At 44.4% G+C, this 18,308-nt stretch overlaps 1 protein-coding gene across 1 annotated transcript in view; it reads left to right on the forward strand.

Moving 5' to 3' along the window:
* Nucleotides 1-12,707, forward strand: part of Ehd3 (EH domain containing 3) — a 42,366-nt gene extending 29,659 nt beyond the window's left edge. Inside the window, exon 6 of the mRNA XM_020187220.2 lies at nt 826-12,707. Coding sequence (XP_020042809.1) covers nt 826-1,353 — 528 coding nt within the window. The 3' untranslated portion in view covers nt 1,354-12,707. The remainder of the gene's footprint in view (nt 1-825) is intronic.
* Nucleotides 12,708-18,308: the final 5,601 nt, after the last annotated feature.

Genomic DNA, 18,308 nt, shown 5'->3' on the forward strand with positions numbered 1-18,308 from the left:
CACTCTCCTAGAGGCCAAGGAGAAGTTGGGCGTTCTAGACTCAGGACTTTTCAAAATCTCCAAGATTGTGTGGGAAGTGGAGCATCTTTCTTTTATGATGTGTGTGGGTAGCCACTCAAAGGCAAGGGGAGCAGCTTTTACAAAATCTGCCTACCTATTCCCAGCATGTCATACTGGGAGGAGGGAGGGTGTCAATCTTTTGAAAACTCTCTCTAGGAAATTCCAGTGAGCAATTTCCTAATTAAAAGACACAGATTTGGAATTGACCTTTGGCTTTTATTATGATTTGGTTTTAGTTGCTTTAATTTTTATGTCACTAAATGCGAGTAGATATGATTTCCCTAACCCAGAGGTCACGGCGGGGGAGGAGGGGCTGTGAACCAGATAACCCAGTAGTAAACATTATTTTTCCAGTATAACCCTTCTTTAGCAGGGTTATACTTCCTTCCTACAGGACTCAGTCTTAGAGGGGCATAGCCTTCACAAATCATTATTCAACAGCCAAAACTAGCTTAGAAATTTAATGATTTACTCTCTAGAATAACATTAGAAAGTAAGTATATCAAACCAGTATTTGTCAGTTTCCTTTCTTCTCCAGCCTCTACACCTGTTCTACTCTCTCCTGAAAAACTCTATTCTCAGCCCAATGGGCCTTTTTCTGCTTCCTGTCCTTATTTTTGTTGATTTTGTGATGTACATCAGCTTAGCCTCTAGGTCAAACTTCTTTCACTGGACAAGAGCCCAGCTGTGAACATTCCAACATTAATAGGAGGCACCCTTCCCAACAAATGGAAGAGTTCCACCTTCTTTTCTCTCTCTTCCCAGGACCAGCTGCAGGCCCAGGACTTTAGCAAATTCCAGCCTCTCAAGAGCAAGCTGCTAGAGGTGGTGGATGACATGCTGGCGCACGACATCGCCCAGCTCATGGTGCTGGTGCGCCAGGAGGAGACCCAGCGGCCAGTCCAGATGGTGAAGGGTGGAGCATTTGAGGGCACCTTGCATGGTCCCTTTGGGCATGGCTATGGGGAAGGAGCTGGGGAGGGCATTGATGATGCTGAGTGGGTGGTAGCCCGAGACAAGCCCATGTATGATGAGATCTTCTACACCCTGTCCCCGGTGGACGGCAAGATCACAGGCGCTAATGCCAAGAAGGAGATGGTACGTTCCAAGCTTCCCAATAGTGTGCTGGGCAAGATCTGGAAGCTAGCTGACATTGACAAGGATGGCATGTTGGATGATGAGGAATTTGCCCTGGCCAACCACCTTATCAAGGTCAAGCTGGAGGGGCATGAGCTACCCAATGAGCTGCCCACCCATCTCCTGCCTCCATCCAAGAGGAAAGTGGCTGAGTGACCAAGGGACAAGGCTGCTTCAGACAGGCAGTGTTAGAGGAGATGGGCAGGGTAACCACACATCAGTGTGCACACACACACACATATCTTGACAAGTACATTATCGATAAGAAGGGACTGTAATTCCCACATTTCCAGGCTGATTCTTGTTTGAACACCTCTCAGAGTTCTCAAGATTGGTCGAAGGACAGCAGCAATCCCAGGTCCCAGAGTGCAAGCCTGTGTCTCCACATCTCTTTTCCTCCATCTCTACTCCCCTGAGACCTCAGGATATCTACCCACTGATGGCACCTGACCCCCAGTGCCTCTACACCCTGGCTCTGGGCAGATGGGAAAGGCTTTTTATTTAACAGGCAATTCACTTTATTTTCTGTACTTTTATTCTTCCCTCTTTGGCTTCCTAATGAAATATCTACTAAGAGGCTTGGAAGTGTGAGGGAGGGGGGCCAAGCTGAGAAGCACCTCCAGAGTATTGCATCGCGGCCTTGAAGAGACATTAGCCCATGTTCTCTGTTCTTTCCAAACCTAAGGCTCTGTCTTCCTCAGCAAACCTTGCTTTGGACTCTGCCTGCTCTTCATTTCAAAGAATCTCAAAGGGGAGAGAGAAGAGAAAAACTTGGTAGGCAAGAGCAAGGAAGCCACCCTGAAGTCTTCTCCTGGAAACAGTCAAGGTGATTTTCCTCCGTGTGTTTTTTCAGGTTCATGTTCTTTCCTCCTGGCCTATGATGTTCAGATGCTTGTACTTGACTCACGTGTACCCAAAGCTTCCTGTAGGCCAGGAACTGTGTTAAGTACATTAGTTCTGTGGTCCTCACTAATGCCCCTGGCAGGTGTACATTAACCACCCCCAATATGCAGATAAGAAGTCTGAGACACAGAAGAGTACAAGTGACCTTCCTAAACTCACAGAGGTCATGCTTGATGGAGAATGGATTCAAAGCCAGGGCCTCAGACCTGCAGGCTTGTCCCTGTGCTATGATGTGTGCAGGATCCCAGCATTGTTACCCGGTGACAAACCACAAAGAACAAGCTGAGTATGCAGATCCCCTTGCAGCCTCCCCATGGAGGCAAGCAAGGGAGGAGGGCCAGCTAACATTTGGTGGGCCCATCATTTTGCCCATATGTCACCTCATAGAAGCGAACCGTGCCTTCTGGCTCTGCGCCCCTTGTTCTTAACATCACAGAACTCCAACCATGGCAGTGGGAGAGTGAGCTGGCCTGCTGGATACTGTTCATGCCAATCTATTCTCAGCCTCCCACCTGTTAGCCTCAATCAACCCAACTCAAATGAATCCCCCCACTGTTATCAGGCAGAACCTTGTGTTCATTCTCAGAAGGCTAACTTGTGAGGGTTGGGGCTAGGGTCTTGTTCCCCATATGGTCCCAGGGCCTCTGTGGGGTCCTTGGAGAAATCCCCACCATACTCAGTGCTCTATACCCTCCTTCCTGGTCTCTCCCCTGGCTTGCTTTGTGGTCACTGATCTGGTGACTTTGTCTGCTACACACCTACTATGATGGAAAACAAAACAAATATAACTTATTTTATATCTATGTTCAGATTATACAGAGGATATTCTATGTATCTATGATGTGCTTACTACTGCAGTGCATTTGTCATTAGTATTCATGTTAATACAGCACATTTATCCTTTGGTACCCATTTGGTTACAGAGCATCATTCCTTGGGGCTGGGTTCTGACTTGGGGTACCTGACGGCTTCTATGGAACAAAATTGTTCACTGAGGCCACTCAAAGGGCAGCACTTACAAACAGCATCCTATTGGCCTGGTGCTCCTACCATCTGGTAACCAGCCCAAGCCTAGCTACCACACCCTGCTCCTCTGGAATGAAGATGGTCCTCAAACATCTGGGTTTTCTTCTGCAAACACATACATGTTTCTCTTTCATATGAAGTGAATGACAAAGGAAGGCTGAGGCAGAGAGGTCTCACCTTCTCTGGATATAGCCCCAAAGTGCCAAGCCCAGCAATGGAACCATTCTTCTATACCTTGCTTTGAGCAGAAGTTGAAATAGGAAGGAAACAGCAGAGGAAGGTGGAGTCTGTCTTTTTACTTTAAAAAAGCAGGGTGGAGTTGTCTGTGGGTCCCTCTCCCTACTGCTGCGTGGACACACCACATCACTGCCCTTCCCCATCTCCTGCTCCTTCCCCTGCATCTTTAAGACTCTACCCAGGAAGGATCTATGAGGCATTGGAATTCATGTTTATTCTGTTCCTCTCTCCCTGGAAAGAGGAGCTGATGCCTGAGACTCCTTTCAATGGGGGAAGGAACAGATGTAGATCACTTTCTCTCTATAGCAATGCCCTCTGACCTCAGCTTACTTGGCCTACTAACCCCTTAGCAGCTCTGAGGACATGGGAGAACTCAGCCTGGGAAATATCTCACATGAAAAACAGAGATATGTCATGGCCGTCCCATGACATATACATCTATGTACATGTCCCATAGACAAGTACCTCTAGGGTACCTGTCCTGTTGCTCCTTGCTCCCACACTGTCAGCCTGTACCATCAATGAAGCAGAAACACCCATACTACTGACCCAGTAAAGCTTGCCCCATATCAAAGAACCAGTCATGATCAAAGGATAGTCATGTACATGTGCTGATGGTATTTGCTGGCCATAGCACAGCATGGGGCTCTGTTTGCAAAGTGGTAAGAGGTGGCCCTGAGTCATCCCCACTCCTATTTGATCTTCTGTGCTCCAAAAGCCTGTAACTGTAGCTATGAGTTAGCTCATTAGAATTGGCAGAACTATCTGGGGCAAAGATTGGGCTTGTTCATTCTCTGTGAGATGCTAACTTGCCTCTATGCACATGCAATCCTTTATTCTTTGGGGTTTAAAAATCTTTTTTAAATAGTTGCATTATATTTTTGACTTAACATTCATTCATAATATGAGGGGGTTCATTTTGATAATTCCACATATGTGTACAGTGTACCATAAGCAAGTTTACCCTCCTATTTTATTCCCATTCCCTCTCCTTCCTCTCCCTTTTCAGTGTTTTATGAGTTTCATTATGCTGTTTTTGTGCATATATATACATATTTTGTGTGTGTGTGTGTGTGTGTGTATATGTATATATTTCATTCCTCTTCACCCCTTAGCATCCTCCCCCCACCTCTTTTTGATCCCCAGAATGACCCATTTCCTATTCATAGCCCATTAGCATCGTGATAATCAACATAATCATCATCTAGGTCTAGATTCTACAATGAGCAAGAACATGATGTTTGGCTTTTTGAGCTCAACTTATTCAATGTGATGATCTTCAGTTCCATCCATTTTCCTAAAAATGACATAATTTCATTTTTCTTTATGGCTGAGTAATATGCCATGGTACACACACACACATCACCATAAAGAAAATGTTGTTTTCTTTATCCATTAAGGCACCTCCACTGATTCCACAGATTAGTTATTGTGAACAGACCTGCAACAAACATGTATGTAGGTATCTCTCTTATATATTGATTTGCTCTCCTTGAGATATATGCCCAAGAGTGGTATGGATGGGTCATAAAGTAGGTCTATTTTTAGTTTTCTGAGAAACTTCCATACTTACTTCCATAGGGGTCACACTAGTTTATATTCCCACCAACAGTGTTTCAGGGTTCCCTTTTCCCCAAATCCTCACCAGAATTTGTTTTTGTTTTTTTTCTTGATGATTGCCAAACTGATTAGGATGAGATGGAATTTTAGTCTTTAATTTGGCCATTCACCCAGCCATCCATCTGTCCATCTTTCATGCAAAATACATTGAGCGCCTCTCACAGAAAAGACCTTGAGGGAAAATACAGAGATTCAGTCCTTGAGCCATTCAAAAACACTTAATAAAATCTGTCTCTGTCATAGAGACAATCCTAAATGGATCAAATCAACCTCCTAGAAGATTGGAGAGCTCACACCCTAGTGGGGGAAATGAAGCATTTATGTAAATATTGATAAGCCAAGAAAAAAGCATGATAGAAGGGGGTTAAGGCAAATGGGACTCCTAAGAGTCAGAAATGGCTCCAACATGGAGGGAAGGTGGTGGTGAGAGGAAGGCTGGAGTGAGGGTGACTTCCTGAGCTGAACCAGAGGAACCTTCTGGGGCCTATCTTAGGCCTATGTTAGAGGCAAAAATTTTACACAAAACTAAACAGCATTCCCAGCCTACCAAAGCATGGCAAACAGAACCACTGATAAATATGAGGAAAAGCATGATTAGAATTTTGCCTCTGGGGACTTTGCTGTTGATCATTTTTCACAGGAAATTTTATAAGTAGCTTCAAAGTTATTCAGTGCCTGGAGGATAAGAAAAATGACAATGGAGGAATGCCATCTATCCCAGCTGAGCGTCCAGGGAACAGAAGGTGGAGGGTACAGCCCTCCTAATTAGTGCTGTTCACCAAGTTTTCATCCTCCTGCCCTCTGGTCCTGGAGATTTAGCTTCCCCACCCCCCATCTGAAGTTAAGCAGGTAGTGTAACTTGCTTTAGCTGCTGTATAGGGGTGTGAGCAGATTGCCCCAGCCTTGCAGAACAAGTGTGCTACTGCCATGATGCCATGTTCTGCTTTTCCTGCCTCACCAGGAATACCTGTGGGAGCAAATGTGAAGATGGAGCCTTGGTCAGCCTGAGTCCTGGATCTTTCTAAAGTCCCTTCCTGAGCTACAGAGGGACTGGTGGCATGAATAAGACATAAGTTCTAGTAGTTTTAATTTTAAGCCACTGATGGCCATGGGCTGTTTATTTCCAAGCATAACCTTTACCATCATGACCAGGAAACCCAGTAAGTTCTTCCTTAGAAGGATGGAAAGTTCCTAAGAAACTGAGTTCCTGCCTGTTTAAGACCTGGAGGTCATATGAAGCTGAAGGGACAAGTGGGTTTGCATAAAATCTTTCAGTGCCTGAGCCATGTTCTGCCACTTCCCAGAGCCTGACCCTTCAACATCGCTTTTTTTTTGCTAGAGAGTTTTGCATTTAGTGTCAAACATTGATAGGACTTGCCTTCTCTCTGCAGAAATATAGGCAATGGGAAGTGGGTATGTACCTGCCTAGGTTTACACAGGGGTGGGTATATAGTTTGGAAAGAGTAAAACTACAACTCCCAGACTTCCTTGTAGCCAGGTTCAGGATGTGACTTTTGGTCTGGCTGACAAGATACAGTCATGGGGAACTGCTGAAGTGGATGGATCGTGGTGTAGGTGAACCTAGCATCCATAACAACAGCACAGGGTCAACAGCATTGACTTTCTGCTTAAGTCAAGGTCATTTCAGCCTTTTGGAGCTATTATGAGAATACAAATAGACAATAAGTAGGAAAGCTAGCCATCATCATCAACACCTTACATGGGTTCATTTTGTTGGCCTATGCTAGAAGAGGCATGGTTCAGGGAGGAGGTGAGAATCTTGTCTACAGCAAAGAAGAAAAGGCACAGAAGAGGAGAGTCCAAGATGAGATGGGGGTGGGGTCATGGCAGAGTCATGCCCCTGGTGTTGATACCTAAAAGGTGCTCAGAGGCCTAAGCACCTCCTGGAGGTACCTGTGGCCCTGGATTAATGGGGCCCACTGTCACCTATGTTAATACACGTCTTGGAGTTCCAGCTACTATGTTCTGGTGCTGACAGGGGGCTGTGAATATCCAATGCACTCATTAGGGTGGGTTTGCACAGGGAATAATATGACAACCTGATTCCAATGCAGAGGTGATGGCAGGTCCTCCAGAATGTTGAATGTATGGCTCAGTGGCAAATGTTTATTTTCACAAGAAGTATGAAAGTCAAATCTTCTTTGCTGCCAGCCAGTGCTTTTTCATAGCATTTCTTAAGCTTTATTTAAGTACTCAATGTACAGAGGAGGTGACCTTCATTGCCACCTAATGCTCTCAGGATCAGACTGGAATTCAGTTCACCATTGAAAGAACCATAGATTTGTTGGTGTCATGACGCTGTTGGTGAAATCTGACTTTTTGGTGTCTTTTCTCACAAGCTTCTCTCTCTCTCCATTCTGCCTTCTCCTGCTCTCCTGGCCACCTATTTCAGGATGTATCACAGCTCCACTTGCTGGGCTTTCTGTCCTCTTTAGGTCAGCAATGTATACACACACACACACACACACACACACACACACGCACGCACTATGCATTCCATTCCCATCCTCCGTGTCTGCTCCATTCTCCAGAGAAGGGTCTTACTGTGAGGTTGCTGGCTGACTTAAGGAACCAAAAGACTACATGAGCCACCATGGGATCAAATGCTGCTGCCCTGACTCCAGTCACAAGTCTAAGCCAAACAAGAACCTTGCAAGCCCTGGGGGAGAGGTTCCTGTCGACGTGAAATAGAAGTTGAGAGATTCAGGGTTAGGCAAGCACTTAGATACACCACTATGTGACACCTGTTTATGTGCAAAATTCCTCACTGTACTTCATGTGCTTGCTAAGTGCCTCCTCAGCTTTCTTGGCCAGAGGAAGCAATTCCCCACATTCCAGAAAATCCTATTCTTCATGAGCATGCAGTGAGTGGAAGGAAAAGATACAACTCACTGTGGGGAAGTCACTGGGCTCGTCTTTCCCTGAGCAGAATAACTGTTCCAGCTCCAGAGCAGCTGCAGCTTGTCCTCTTGATACCCCAGTATGTCCAGAGCCACAGGAACTGAGGCCTGAGATAATGATGGCCCTGACCTCTTCAGCAACATTTCCTGGAACTTCGTGAAATGAAGAGAAAACAAGAAAACTGACTCCAAGCTGCAGCAGTTAGCCAGATGTCACTCCTCAGCCACAGGGACTGGCTTAATGCTTAGCTGTCATCCTGTTCTGGTGGTCTGTGTAAAGGAAGCCCCATTTTACCCTCTAAGGATTTCACTCTGACTCCCTTGACTGGTTAATTGCAGAAATCTTCAAGCCAGGCTTTTCCAAGACCCAGTGCAAATGTTCCCCTTAAATGTGACACCCCAATGCCCATCTTTCCTCTCATCTACCAAACCTCTAGAGCTTTGGGAGCTCCACCTGCCAGATGTCACCTTACAGCATTATCATTTTGCATGTTTATTTAATTCCACCCATCCAAATAATAAGCTCCAATGGGCACAGAATCCTTCACCCAAAGCAATGGATACCTTGCTGTGCCACCCTGTCTCCCTTCAAGGGTGAAGTACTTAATTCCCCAGCTGCTGACAGTGCTGCCAGCTGCCAGCCCTCAACTTCAAGCTGCCTCCAGAAATTTCTCTCAGCTGCAGAGGTCTGCCTTCCTGGCCCATGTCACACCCTTTCCCAGGGGCAGCTGCATCCAGTGACTAGTCAATGAGGGCTTAGGAAAGCCAGGTCCCCTTGTCTCAAAGGACCAGCCCAGCCTAAGAACTCTACATTCAGTCCTCTGAGCCTTGTGACCCCGCCCAATCCTGCTTCCTTCCCTTCCTCCTTCCAAGTGTAAAACCCAAGCTTACTCTCTAAAGAAGTTCTTGCATGCAAGACTGCATCTCAGAGTCTGTGTCCCAGGTGATTCAACCTGCCCAGAGTGTCAGGCAAATAGGAGCTGCTCAAAAACTACTTGTTTGCATAATTGAATAGTCAATTGCTCAGTAAGATCCAATCCAAGGATGACTTCCTGGGGACTAGTTAGCTGACCATGCAAATAGGTACAGTGGCTGACCTTGCCAGAAAATAAGTGCCACATGGCACCAGAGTCTACTTGGCAGGATGCTGTGAATTACAGGGAGAAACTGGAGCCATGCAATATGCAGGAGACAGTGACTATGGTCCCCGAATTATCCTGCGGGCATCTCCAGCTGAAGTACTGCTATTAGTGATAAAAATTTCTTAGAAAAGCAAGTCCCCCTGTTCTGGGACATGCACAGCTCAGGGAAAGGCAGAGGCTAATAGATGAGGGAGAGCACATTGTTTCCTGTGCAGATCTAATGCTGACTTCACAGAATGCAAGCACTGGAGTAAAGGGCACTTCCTTGGGAATGAAATCAGTGTCACTGTCTTTAAATGACTGTGTGAACAACTACATGTAGAGAATGAGACTTTTTGACATTTGACCAAAAAGCCCTGATAATAAGGTGAGATTTTTTTAATTGTGTAGATTTGCAGGTTATAAAAGATCAGTGAGTGGCAGAAAACTGTGGTACCAAAGAAGATCCGATGGGGATCAGGACACCCACAGCTGGTTTCAAAACCCAAGTGACTGCCTAGAACATATGTGGTGGGAGTCTGAGACCCAGCTTGGATTCCAGGATTGGTCTGTGTCTTTCCTGGTACAGAACAGGAGACTGTGGCATGTGTATCCTAGAGTAAAGTTTCACCAGTTACTCAGCAAAGAGGAATTTAATGCCAAAGTCATGTATGTTATGTGTAGTTTTATATAATTATATGCTATGCCTAGTTAATAGTAGTAATCCATGCAAATCTTACCATATTTTCATTTTACTTGGGGAAGTCTTGAAAGAAAATTCTCTTCAGTTACTTTTAAACAAACAGCAACCTTGCTGTAGTGAACTTTGATTTATCTTTGTGATGAGGACCTTAGTGGCAGAGTGGGTAGCATGTTCCTCTTCTAGAATATGCCTTAGAAGGTCTGCTTCTGATTGAGTGTGCCCTATATTACAGAACCTCAGGACCTTGGAAATCATCACTTTCACCCAGGCTCAGATGCCCACCAATGTTCCTCTCTGTCTCTTTAGACTGTCCCTAGCCACCCACAATCCCAGACCAATTTCTTCTGGATGTAATACTTCTAGAAGTGACTATCTAATCATTATAATACTCACCATTAAAACATACACATGGAGCTGCATTTGAGAAGAATTAGGGTCAGTGTACATTTGTCAAAACCCATGACTGTACAACACCAAGTGAACCCTGGTGCAAACTATGGACTGGGTGATAATGATGTGTCCATGTAGGTCTAAGTGGGAGAGGCTTGGGTATGTGGGGAGAGGGGTTATATAGAAACTCTACTTTCCACTCCATCCAGGTAAACCTCAATATCTGTATGAGGCAGTAGAGAGAATTCTGCCTGGCATGAGCCCTGGGGTCAGTGAGTTGGGGCCTCTGGGGCCCTGTTCCTCTACATACTCAGACCAGATAAATCCGCCCACTAGTTGGTTTTATGAGGGGTTGTTTGTGCTGAGAGTTGGGGCCTGGGCCCTGACCATTCAATTAATTATCTGAAATGTATACTCTTGAACTTATCTGGGGAGCCCTTGTTTCCTTGTCCACTGAGCCCCTTCTCTGCACCCCACTTCAGTTCTCTTGTTGAGAGCCTGCCTTCCATCACAGCCCAACCCTGACATCCTCATGCTCTACCATCTCTTTTTGCTGGGTGTTCATTCCATCCACACATAGGAAAAATAACCCAACATTATTTATTGTTGAAGGAAAAGGAGATAAGTCATGAGAAAGGAAAGATATTTTTTCTTTGTAGCTCAGGAAATGCAACTCCCTAGATAAGCAAAAAAAAAAAAAAAGTGAACTCTAATTTTCTTCTAATGCAAAAATAAAATTTACCTTGAAACAAAATGTATCATTCTTTGTCCCAGCCATGAATGGTCGTTTTTTTTGTTTTTTTGGGTTTTTTTTCTAGATAAAAAGGGCAGATTTCTAATGGGGGAAAATGATCTGTTTCAGTCTACCCAGAACCCTGTGAGTGTTAATTAAACATGGATTAAAAGTGAAATAATCCCCCATGACCATCCTCTTCTTCCTGCTGCCTGCAATGGTTTCATATAGAGCTAGTTCCGCTACGGTAATTTATGGCCTTAATCCAACATCTTTTTCACCAAGGTGCTTTGCAGGGTCTACAGGGCTTCAGCATCCATGTGTATCTGAGAGAGAGGGAGAGAGACGGACAGAGAGAGAGAAAGAGAGAGAGAGAGAGAGAGAAAGGCCTTACATTTGTGGGTGTGTATTATGCTTGTGTGAATCTGGTTTGTTTCTGTGCATGCTTTGGGTATGTGTGTTTGTGTGTGTGTGTGTGTGTTGGTAACTGTTTTGTCCTGTTTCTTTAGTGGCTCAGCAGTTATGGAAAGCACCTGAGAACAATTCTGAAAAATGCCTCACCAGAGCATCCCTATCCTGTTGCTATTTAGCAATTCCAGCTTTGGAAGAGGGCATTGAAAAGTGCCTCTAGTGGAGCAATTTGAAAATTCAGGACTCTGCATGTTATTGCCTCTTTCAAGGCTACCAATCCCATTACCAGTGCCTCTGCCACCCATCACCTGACAGGTTATTGAACCCTTCCTTGAACCACATCTGTAAAACCCAGGTAATTAAACCTGTTCTTATGGGTTCTGATGAGAATGCAGCGAGACACTGGGTGTAGCACAGATGAGGCACTCGGCAAATAGCGCTTGCTCTCCTTTCCCTGCCTTCTTCATGGAACTTGAGCAAAAGCCTAGCTACATCCCCTTCTTCCTAGTGTTGCCAACAACCTCCCACGGAAGGCAAATAGGGAATAAGTCCATTATGACTGTTGTCCCTTCACCCTTTTTCAGCTGTGTCACAACTCCACCTCTCCCTTTCCTGTACTCAGTAGTACCCACAATCAGCACCAATGATGTATGACTGAATCTCTTCTTAAGGGTTCCAAGTGTCTTTATTTTGTGTGCCAATCAAGCATAAGCTACCAGACGGCAGGCTTCTGTTTCCTATTCTTTTGTTTCTTCCCAACTGCTTGGACTAATCAGCAGTGACTCGCTGGACAGGCTGGCATAGGCCCAGTGAGTGGTCTCTCAGAGCAGCAGTCAGAGAAGCCTTTAGCCTTGCAGGGCTATGTGACTACACACCAGTGCTGGTGAGCCTGAGACTCGACCTTGCACCTAGAGAAGGGTCCTCCAACCTTCCCATTCCCAAGCTTCTGCCCCTCTGCCTTCTGAACTTAAGGCAGAAAGTGGAGACAAGGAAAAACCTTTGAAGCCAAGTGTGCCTAGTGTCAGCAATCCACCTTCAAGTTCCTTTGCCCACTGGGGGCTCCCCCACACTCATAGAGAGACCCCAATAACCTCAACTTCTGGAACCACCACTTACTTGCAGATCGCTATGCCATCCACCTCACTGAGGATTCAAGCCTTGTATTTTGCTTTCCAGAAGCTCTTGGTATTATTAGGAAATTACACTGTGGGGGATGAGGCCAAGGCGTTCAGCAAAACTGGTTATAGGTGGGTGTGGTGTCTTGTGCCTATTAGCCCAGCTACTTGGAAGGCAGAGATTGGGAGGACTGGGGAACAGTATCCTGTTATCTCAGCTATTACAGAAGCTTAAGTAGGAGGATCACGATCCAGGCCTGCATGGGCAACAAAAAAAAAAAAGTGAGACCTTACCTGAAAAATACCTAAAGCATAAAAGGGCTGGGGGCATGGATCAAGTGATAGAGTGCAAGTCCCTAAGTTCAAACCTCAGGACCACAAAAAAAAAAAAAAAGCTTATTCTACAGAGTCAGCAGCCCTGATCTGCCAAGTAGTAGTGACTAAATAGTAATTTTTCACTGATGAAATGAAGGTAATTTCACAGACCTTTTGTGAGTGTTAAAGTTATTAATGTTGCTAACATTTGTTAAATACATACTATTTACTAGGCTAGGTTCCTTAGATGCTTCTCATTTGAACCATCTAAGGCAAGCTCTGTTATTATGCCCCCTATTTTACAGATGGAAAACTTAGAGGGAAAGTCTTAGATAAGGCATGAGAAATCAAGTCAATTACCAAGGTTGCCATCTATTAAAGTGGCAGACCTAGGGTCAGCAACAGGAAGTCTTTTTGAGTGTTGTTTTTTCCTTTCTTGGCAGTACTGGCACTTGAACTCAGGGCTTCATGCTTGCTAGGCAGGTCCTATACCAGTTGAGCCACTCTGCCAGTCCTTTTTGTGGTAGATATTTTCATGAACTATTCGCTCAGGTCTGGCTTCGAACCATGATCCTCCTAATCTCTGCCTCCTGAGTAGCTAGGATTCCAGGCGTGAGCCACCAGTGCCTGGCTCAAGTGTTGCTGTTCTTGTGTGTGCCTTATCTCTCCATCTCTAATGAAGACTCTTCAAGAATAGAGACATTTCTGTGCCTTTACATCCAACAGTATAGCTTTTAAAACACCCATGCACCCACAATGCTTAAGAAAGGAATGAAAGAATTTTTTTAAAGGAGCAAAGGGCACAAATTCTTTAGGGAAATAATAAAAATTAGAATATAGATAATGTGACTTTATTTACCTATGCAAAAACCAGAAGAATACACAGACTGTTCTTCAAAGTCTTTTCTGGGCTTGTGATACTGTATACTGAAAATAGCTTAGCTAGCTTAGATACTTAAGCTGTTGACCTTGTTCATGTCTACCATTTCTTGTTATCTACCTGTTCATTAGTTGCTTATTATCATGGACTCGCTATATCACCATTCTCTGCCCTTCAATTGCAATGGAAAGATGAATGAAGCTGTGGTGAGTGAAATGACTTTTATTAGTAAGGAGAATTTTTTTTTCCATATTAATAATGCCCTCAGGACTTAACTAACTGGTCTTCACATGTTCCCATCAAGCTCATGACTGCCAGGGGACTGCCTGGGATTAGGAACTTTCTGATCACCTGCTGGGGGTGGGCATAGTGCAAAGTCAGGTGAGGAGAAGAAATTTCTCAAACCAATGCAAAGTCAAAGATGAGACATTTTCAAAAACCTCTGAGAAGTAGAGTCATGTTTAAGGTATGTCCTGATTTACCACTGTGCCTTTGGATAGAAATACACCATTCTCAGGTAGGGTCATGTGACCTCCTGCAAATTTACTTAATACTACAGTTGAACCTCAAAAGTTGTGTACATGAATGAAGGGTGGGCAACTCTTTTGAGAGCCTGCTAGTGTGCAAACCTCTTTAGACAGAGCACAGTCTCTACCTAACAGACGACATTGCTCATCTGACTATTGCAAGCTTTTATAGAGGCCAGTGAGAGCACAGGACAAGACCTGAGGCTTGAGGGGTGTCCCAAATGGGCAACATGAGCAGAGGAAGAACTCACTCCCCAGATCTGAGACAGAACAGCAGCATCTTCAGAGCTGGGAGGAGAAAATGTGATCCCAGAACCTAGTGGTGCTAACTGTGATGAAAGAGTCACCAAGAGGCAGGGCTGGGGAAGTGTGATAGAGGAAGGGTGAGGAGTCATTTAAAGGTGAGGGGACACTGTGAGAATGTGACCTATGTCCAGAAGTTTAGCAATCCATAAAAGAAAGAGAATGGGATAGGAGCTCAAGGGAAGCAGAATTGTTTAACAAAGAACAGGTGCAGGCTTGTTCACAGGTTAAGAAGGAGGAAAAGACCATCAAGGTGACCTCCTGCCCCAGTTTGATCATAATGTGGGTTTTCCTGGGACATGGTACTTTTAGTGCTAAAACTGGTAAAGTCCCAGGCAAACCAGGAGTGGATTATCTTACAAAAGACAAAGGGAACAGAGTAGGGACAGAGCAAGACAATTACTACATCCTGGTGGAGGTAGAAAAGTTAACCTGGAGAAGGAACAGAGATATTTTTTACACACCAATTTTTTATTGCACTGAGAAGTATCTTGGCACACAGAGGATAGAAAGGTTTATAAATTATAGAAACACACTGTCAGTTGTTCCATTAGCCTGGCCCAAGGCTAAGTTTCAGTCTCTCTCTGTTGCTCCTTATTTCATGCTCATGGTCAGCTAACTCTTGCTGTCTAGAGCCTTCTGCTCACTAACCTTCAGCTCTCTGTCCTCCAACTCAAGGTCAAGCTATCACTCTGCTGTTCCTCAGCCCAGACAAAATAAAAGCTCCTAAAACCAAGTTTACTGGCCAGTCCTCTGCTTTGGACCAGAACATTCTCCTACAAGATGAAAGTCTCCTAAAGTCATCCCAGAAATTCTCTTAACTTACTTCTCCAAGAACCTCCTGAGCATTCTCTTCTAACTGTGTTTTTGCCCTTCCCAGCAGGTAATGGTGTCAGTACGTCTATGGTCACCAGTTCAGTTATGCCCTCACATAGTCCTTTTCTAAACCTCACATCCTCACCAGGGGTCTGCAAGTCTCTGGGGAGAAGTGCTCAGGCCTGCAGCATGTACACCAGCTGCTAGAGTCCTCCATCCTTTCCCTCCTCCCATTCAGCCACATCCCTATGGAGCCCACTTCTCAAACACAAACACTTTGATGCTTTATCTCCCCGCCCTCCTCTACCCTCGGCCTGCTTCCTCTACCAGTGATGTCTCAGAAGGGAGACAGCAGAGTTTGGGAATTCTCTAAAGAGCCAAGCCTCTCCCCTTTCTGTCTATGATGAATTAGAAGCAAACAGGAGGTTTGGGACCAGAGAACCAGGGAACAGCTACTGGCTCTGCTGCTATATGCCATTCCCTCAACTGTAAAATGGGCATTGCAATGATCCAAATAGTTGCATCCTCCCAAAAGTCTTATGTTGAAATTCAACTCCCAATGTGATGGTATTAAGGAGTGCAACCTTTGGCAGAAGACCCTTCATGAATGGCACTAGCACCCTTAAAATGAGGTCCAGAGAACTACCTTTCTTCTTCTACCATGTGAGGACCGAACTAAGAAGCAGACCCTCATTAGGCACTGAATATACTAGTGCCTTGATCTTGAACTTCTAGTCTCAAGAATTGTGAGAAATAAATTTCTGTTGTTTATAAGCCACCCGGTCTACAGTATTTTGTTATAGCAACATGAACCATCTAAGACATGCATGTAGTAGTGCCTACCTCCAGATATCAGCCCAAGGATAAAATTTAAAGCAATAAATGAAAGCAATTTGCAAATTCTCAGGGGCTCTGTAATTGTAGCACCAAAGGGAACAGAGAGTTAGAAAGACACTGTCATCCTGGCACCAAGGAGGCAGGAAAATCACAAGTTTGAAGTCAGCTTGGGCTAGAATAGCATAGCTAGAAAAAGACATCGAAAACCAACAATAACTATTTATTGGATGAAGGGAAAACTGAATGAATGAATATGGGACTGCTCAGGTCAGTCATACCTGTGGAGATCCTAAAGCCAGTCAATGCTAACTAAGCCGGGTATAAAACTCAGACTCCCTGGAGATAGAAATTTGAATCAATTCAATAGCCATAAAGATAGACAAGGTGTCAGGACACCAGGTACAGACCACCATGGTGAGAGGCCTTATCGTGGAGAGAACTGCCCTTGCTGGTGAAAAACCTCCTAAATAAGATGCCTAGTCCTGGGGGAGTAGACACAGTAAGCAGCCCTAGAATCACATACTCAGGGGCCATGGTGTCAGAAGAGGCCACAGGAACTATCTGTCTGAAGATGTGAACTCAAGTGTAAACAAATAAAACAGACAAATGTAAGCCAGTGAAGAGGGCTGTACTTGTGGTGAACTGAAGATCACATCCATTTTTAGATAAAGGCATTTAAAAATCAGCTAACAACAAAATCTTTTGCCAGCAAAGCAAAATACAGATGGAGAAACTGGCTTACAGAGTAGAAGGGCCTGCCAGTTAATAACAGCCCTGTTACTGGAATCTAGATTCCATGACTCCTAAGTAACACATCATCAGGACAATGGGAATGAGAGGAAGGTGTGTGGACAAGGCAGACTTGAACACAGATCCTCAGCTTGACATGGGTCTCTGATCCCTTGACCTAATGCAGATTCAGAGGTAAAGAATCTTACAGAAAGGAATGCAAGTTAATAGCCAAGAAGCAAACAAAAGGATATAACATCCAAAAGGTAATAAATAGACGGAGAGAAATACTGCCAGACAGAGAAAGAGGGATACTAGCTCTTAATGACATCCAACCACCCCTCCACATTTTCATGAGATTTGTCATCTTTGACTTTGTATATACTAGAAAAAATTGAAAGACCTCATGGACCCAGTCACAGATGCTGCAACATGTGGCAAGTAATCAGCCTCTCCATTTCCACTCCCACGACTTAAATCTTTCAACCAAAACCATTTTTCAAATGCCTACCTTACCTCAAGGTAGTCTGTGAGGTCTGGAAGATACCATGGTGAGCAAAGACCCCCTGGCCAGGGCCCTCAGATCACACACAATATATTTCTTCCAGTTTACCTTTACTACTCATTTAACTTTAACCAGTTTGCTTAACCTCAGGGAGCCTTAGTTTTCACAGCTGTGAGATGAAGAAAATAACACTTGTAATGACAGAACATAATAAGACACAAATAAAGGGTCACAATGATGGAAGTTATACATCCTCAATAAATATAAACTCCCCTTAGTCATATTATCTAGGATTTCACATAATGTAATACATACTAAAGAATGAAACTTGGGCTGGAGGCATGGCTCAAGTGGTAGAGCCACCGCCTAGCAAGTGTAAGACCCTGAGTTCAAACCCTAGTACCGCAAGCAAAAAAAAAAGGAAAAAAATGACATTTTTCCAATCTGAAATGGAACATCTTTATTTCACCTGAATTTGGTACTTCCATTCCAGGACAAAACAAAAACAAGCTCATAACTTATTAGTGAAGACAATGAATATGTTATCAACAGAAATGTACATTGCAAGATAATGTAGATCCTGCATATCCCTCCCTCTTCTACACCAGTTCATTGAGGAAGGATTGGCGCCATCTTGGACCATAAATCACTTCCAAACAGTTCCTGGAGGGTACAAACCCCCCAGGGCAGGACCTTCCATGCAGCTGAAGAATTTCCTGCCAAAACGGATAAGAATTTCCTGTTTTGCTTTTCATTATTATTTTAAATAATCATATTCAGAGTCTTGAAGGAGAATTGTAAGCAGCAGAGTCTGAGAGGCATGTCAACATCTTTTCTAGATTAATTTCAGATGATAGCAGCAGCTTAGAAATGGTCAAAATATACAAAATGACCATTTGAGATGTGAGTCCTAGTCAGTGGAATGTTTGAATGCCAGGAATGCCATTCTACAATTTCTGGGCACCTGGAGTTTAGGGATCTCCATATTTGTCCAGTGGAGACAGATGCTTTTTAGCCGC

This window comes from Castor canadensis, chromosome 12, assembly GCF_047511655.1.
Source record: "Castor canadensis chromosome 12, mCasCan1.hap1v2, whole genome shotgun sequence".
NCBI classification, from domain to species: domain Eukaryota; kingdom Metazoa; phylum Chordata; class Mammalia; order Rodentia; family Castoridae; genus Castor; species Castor canadensis.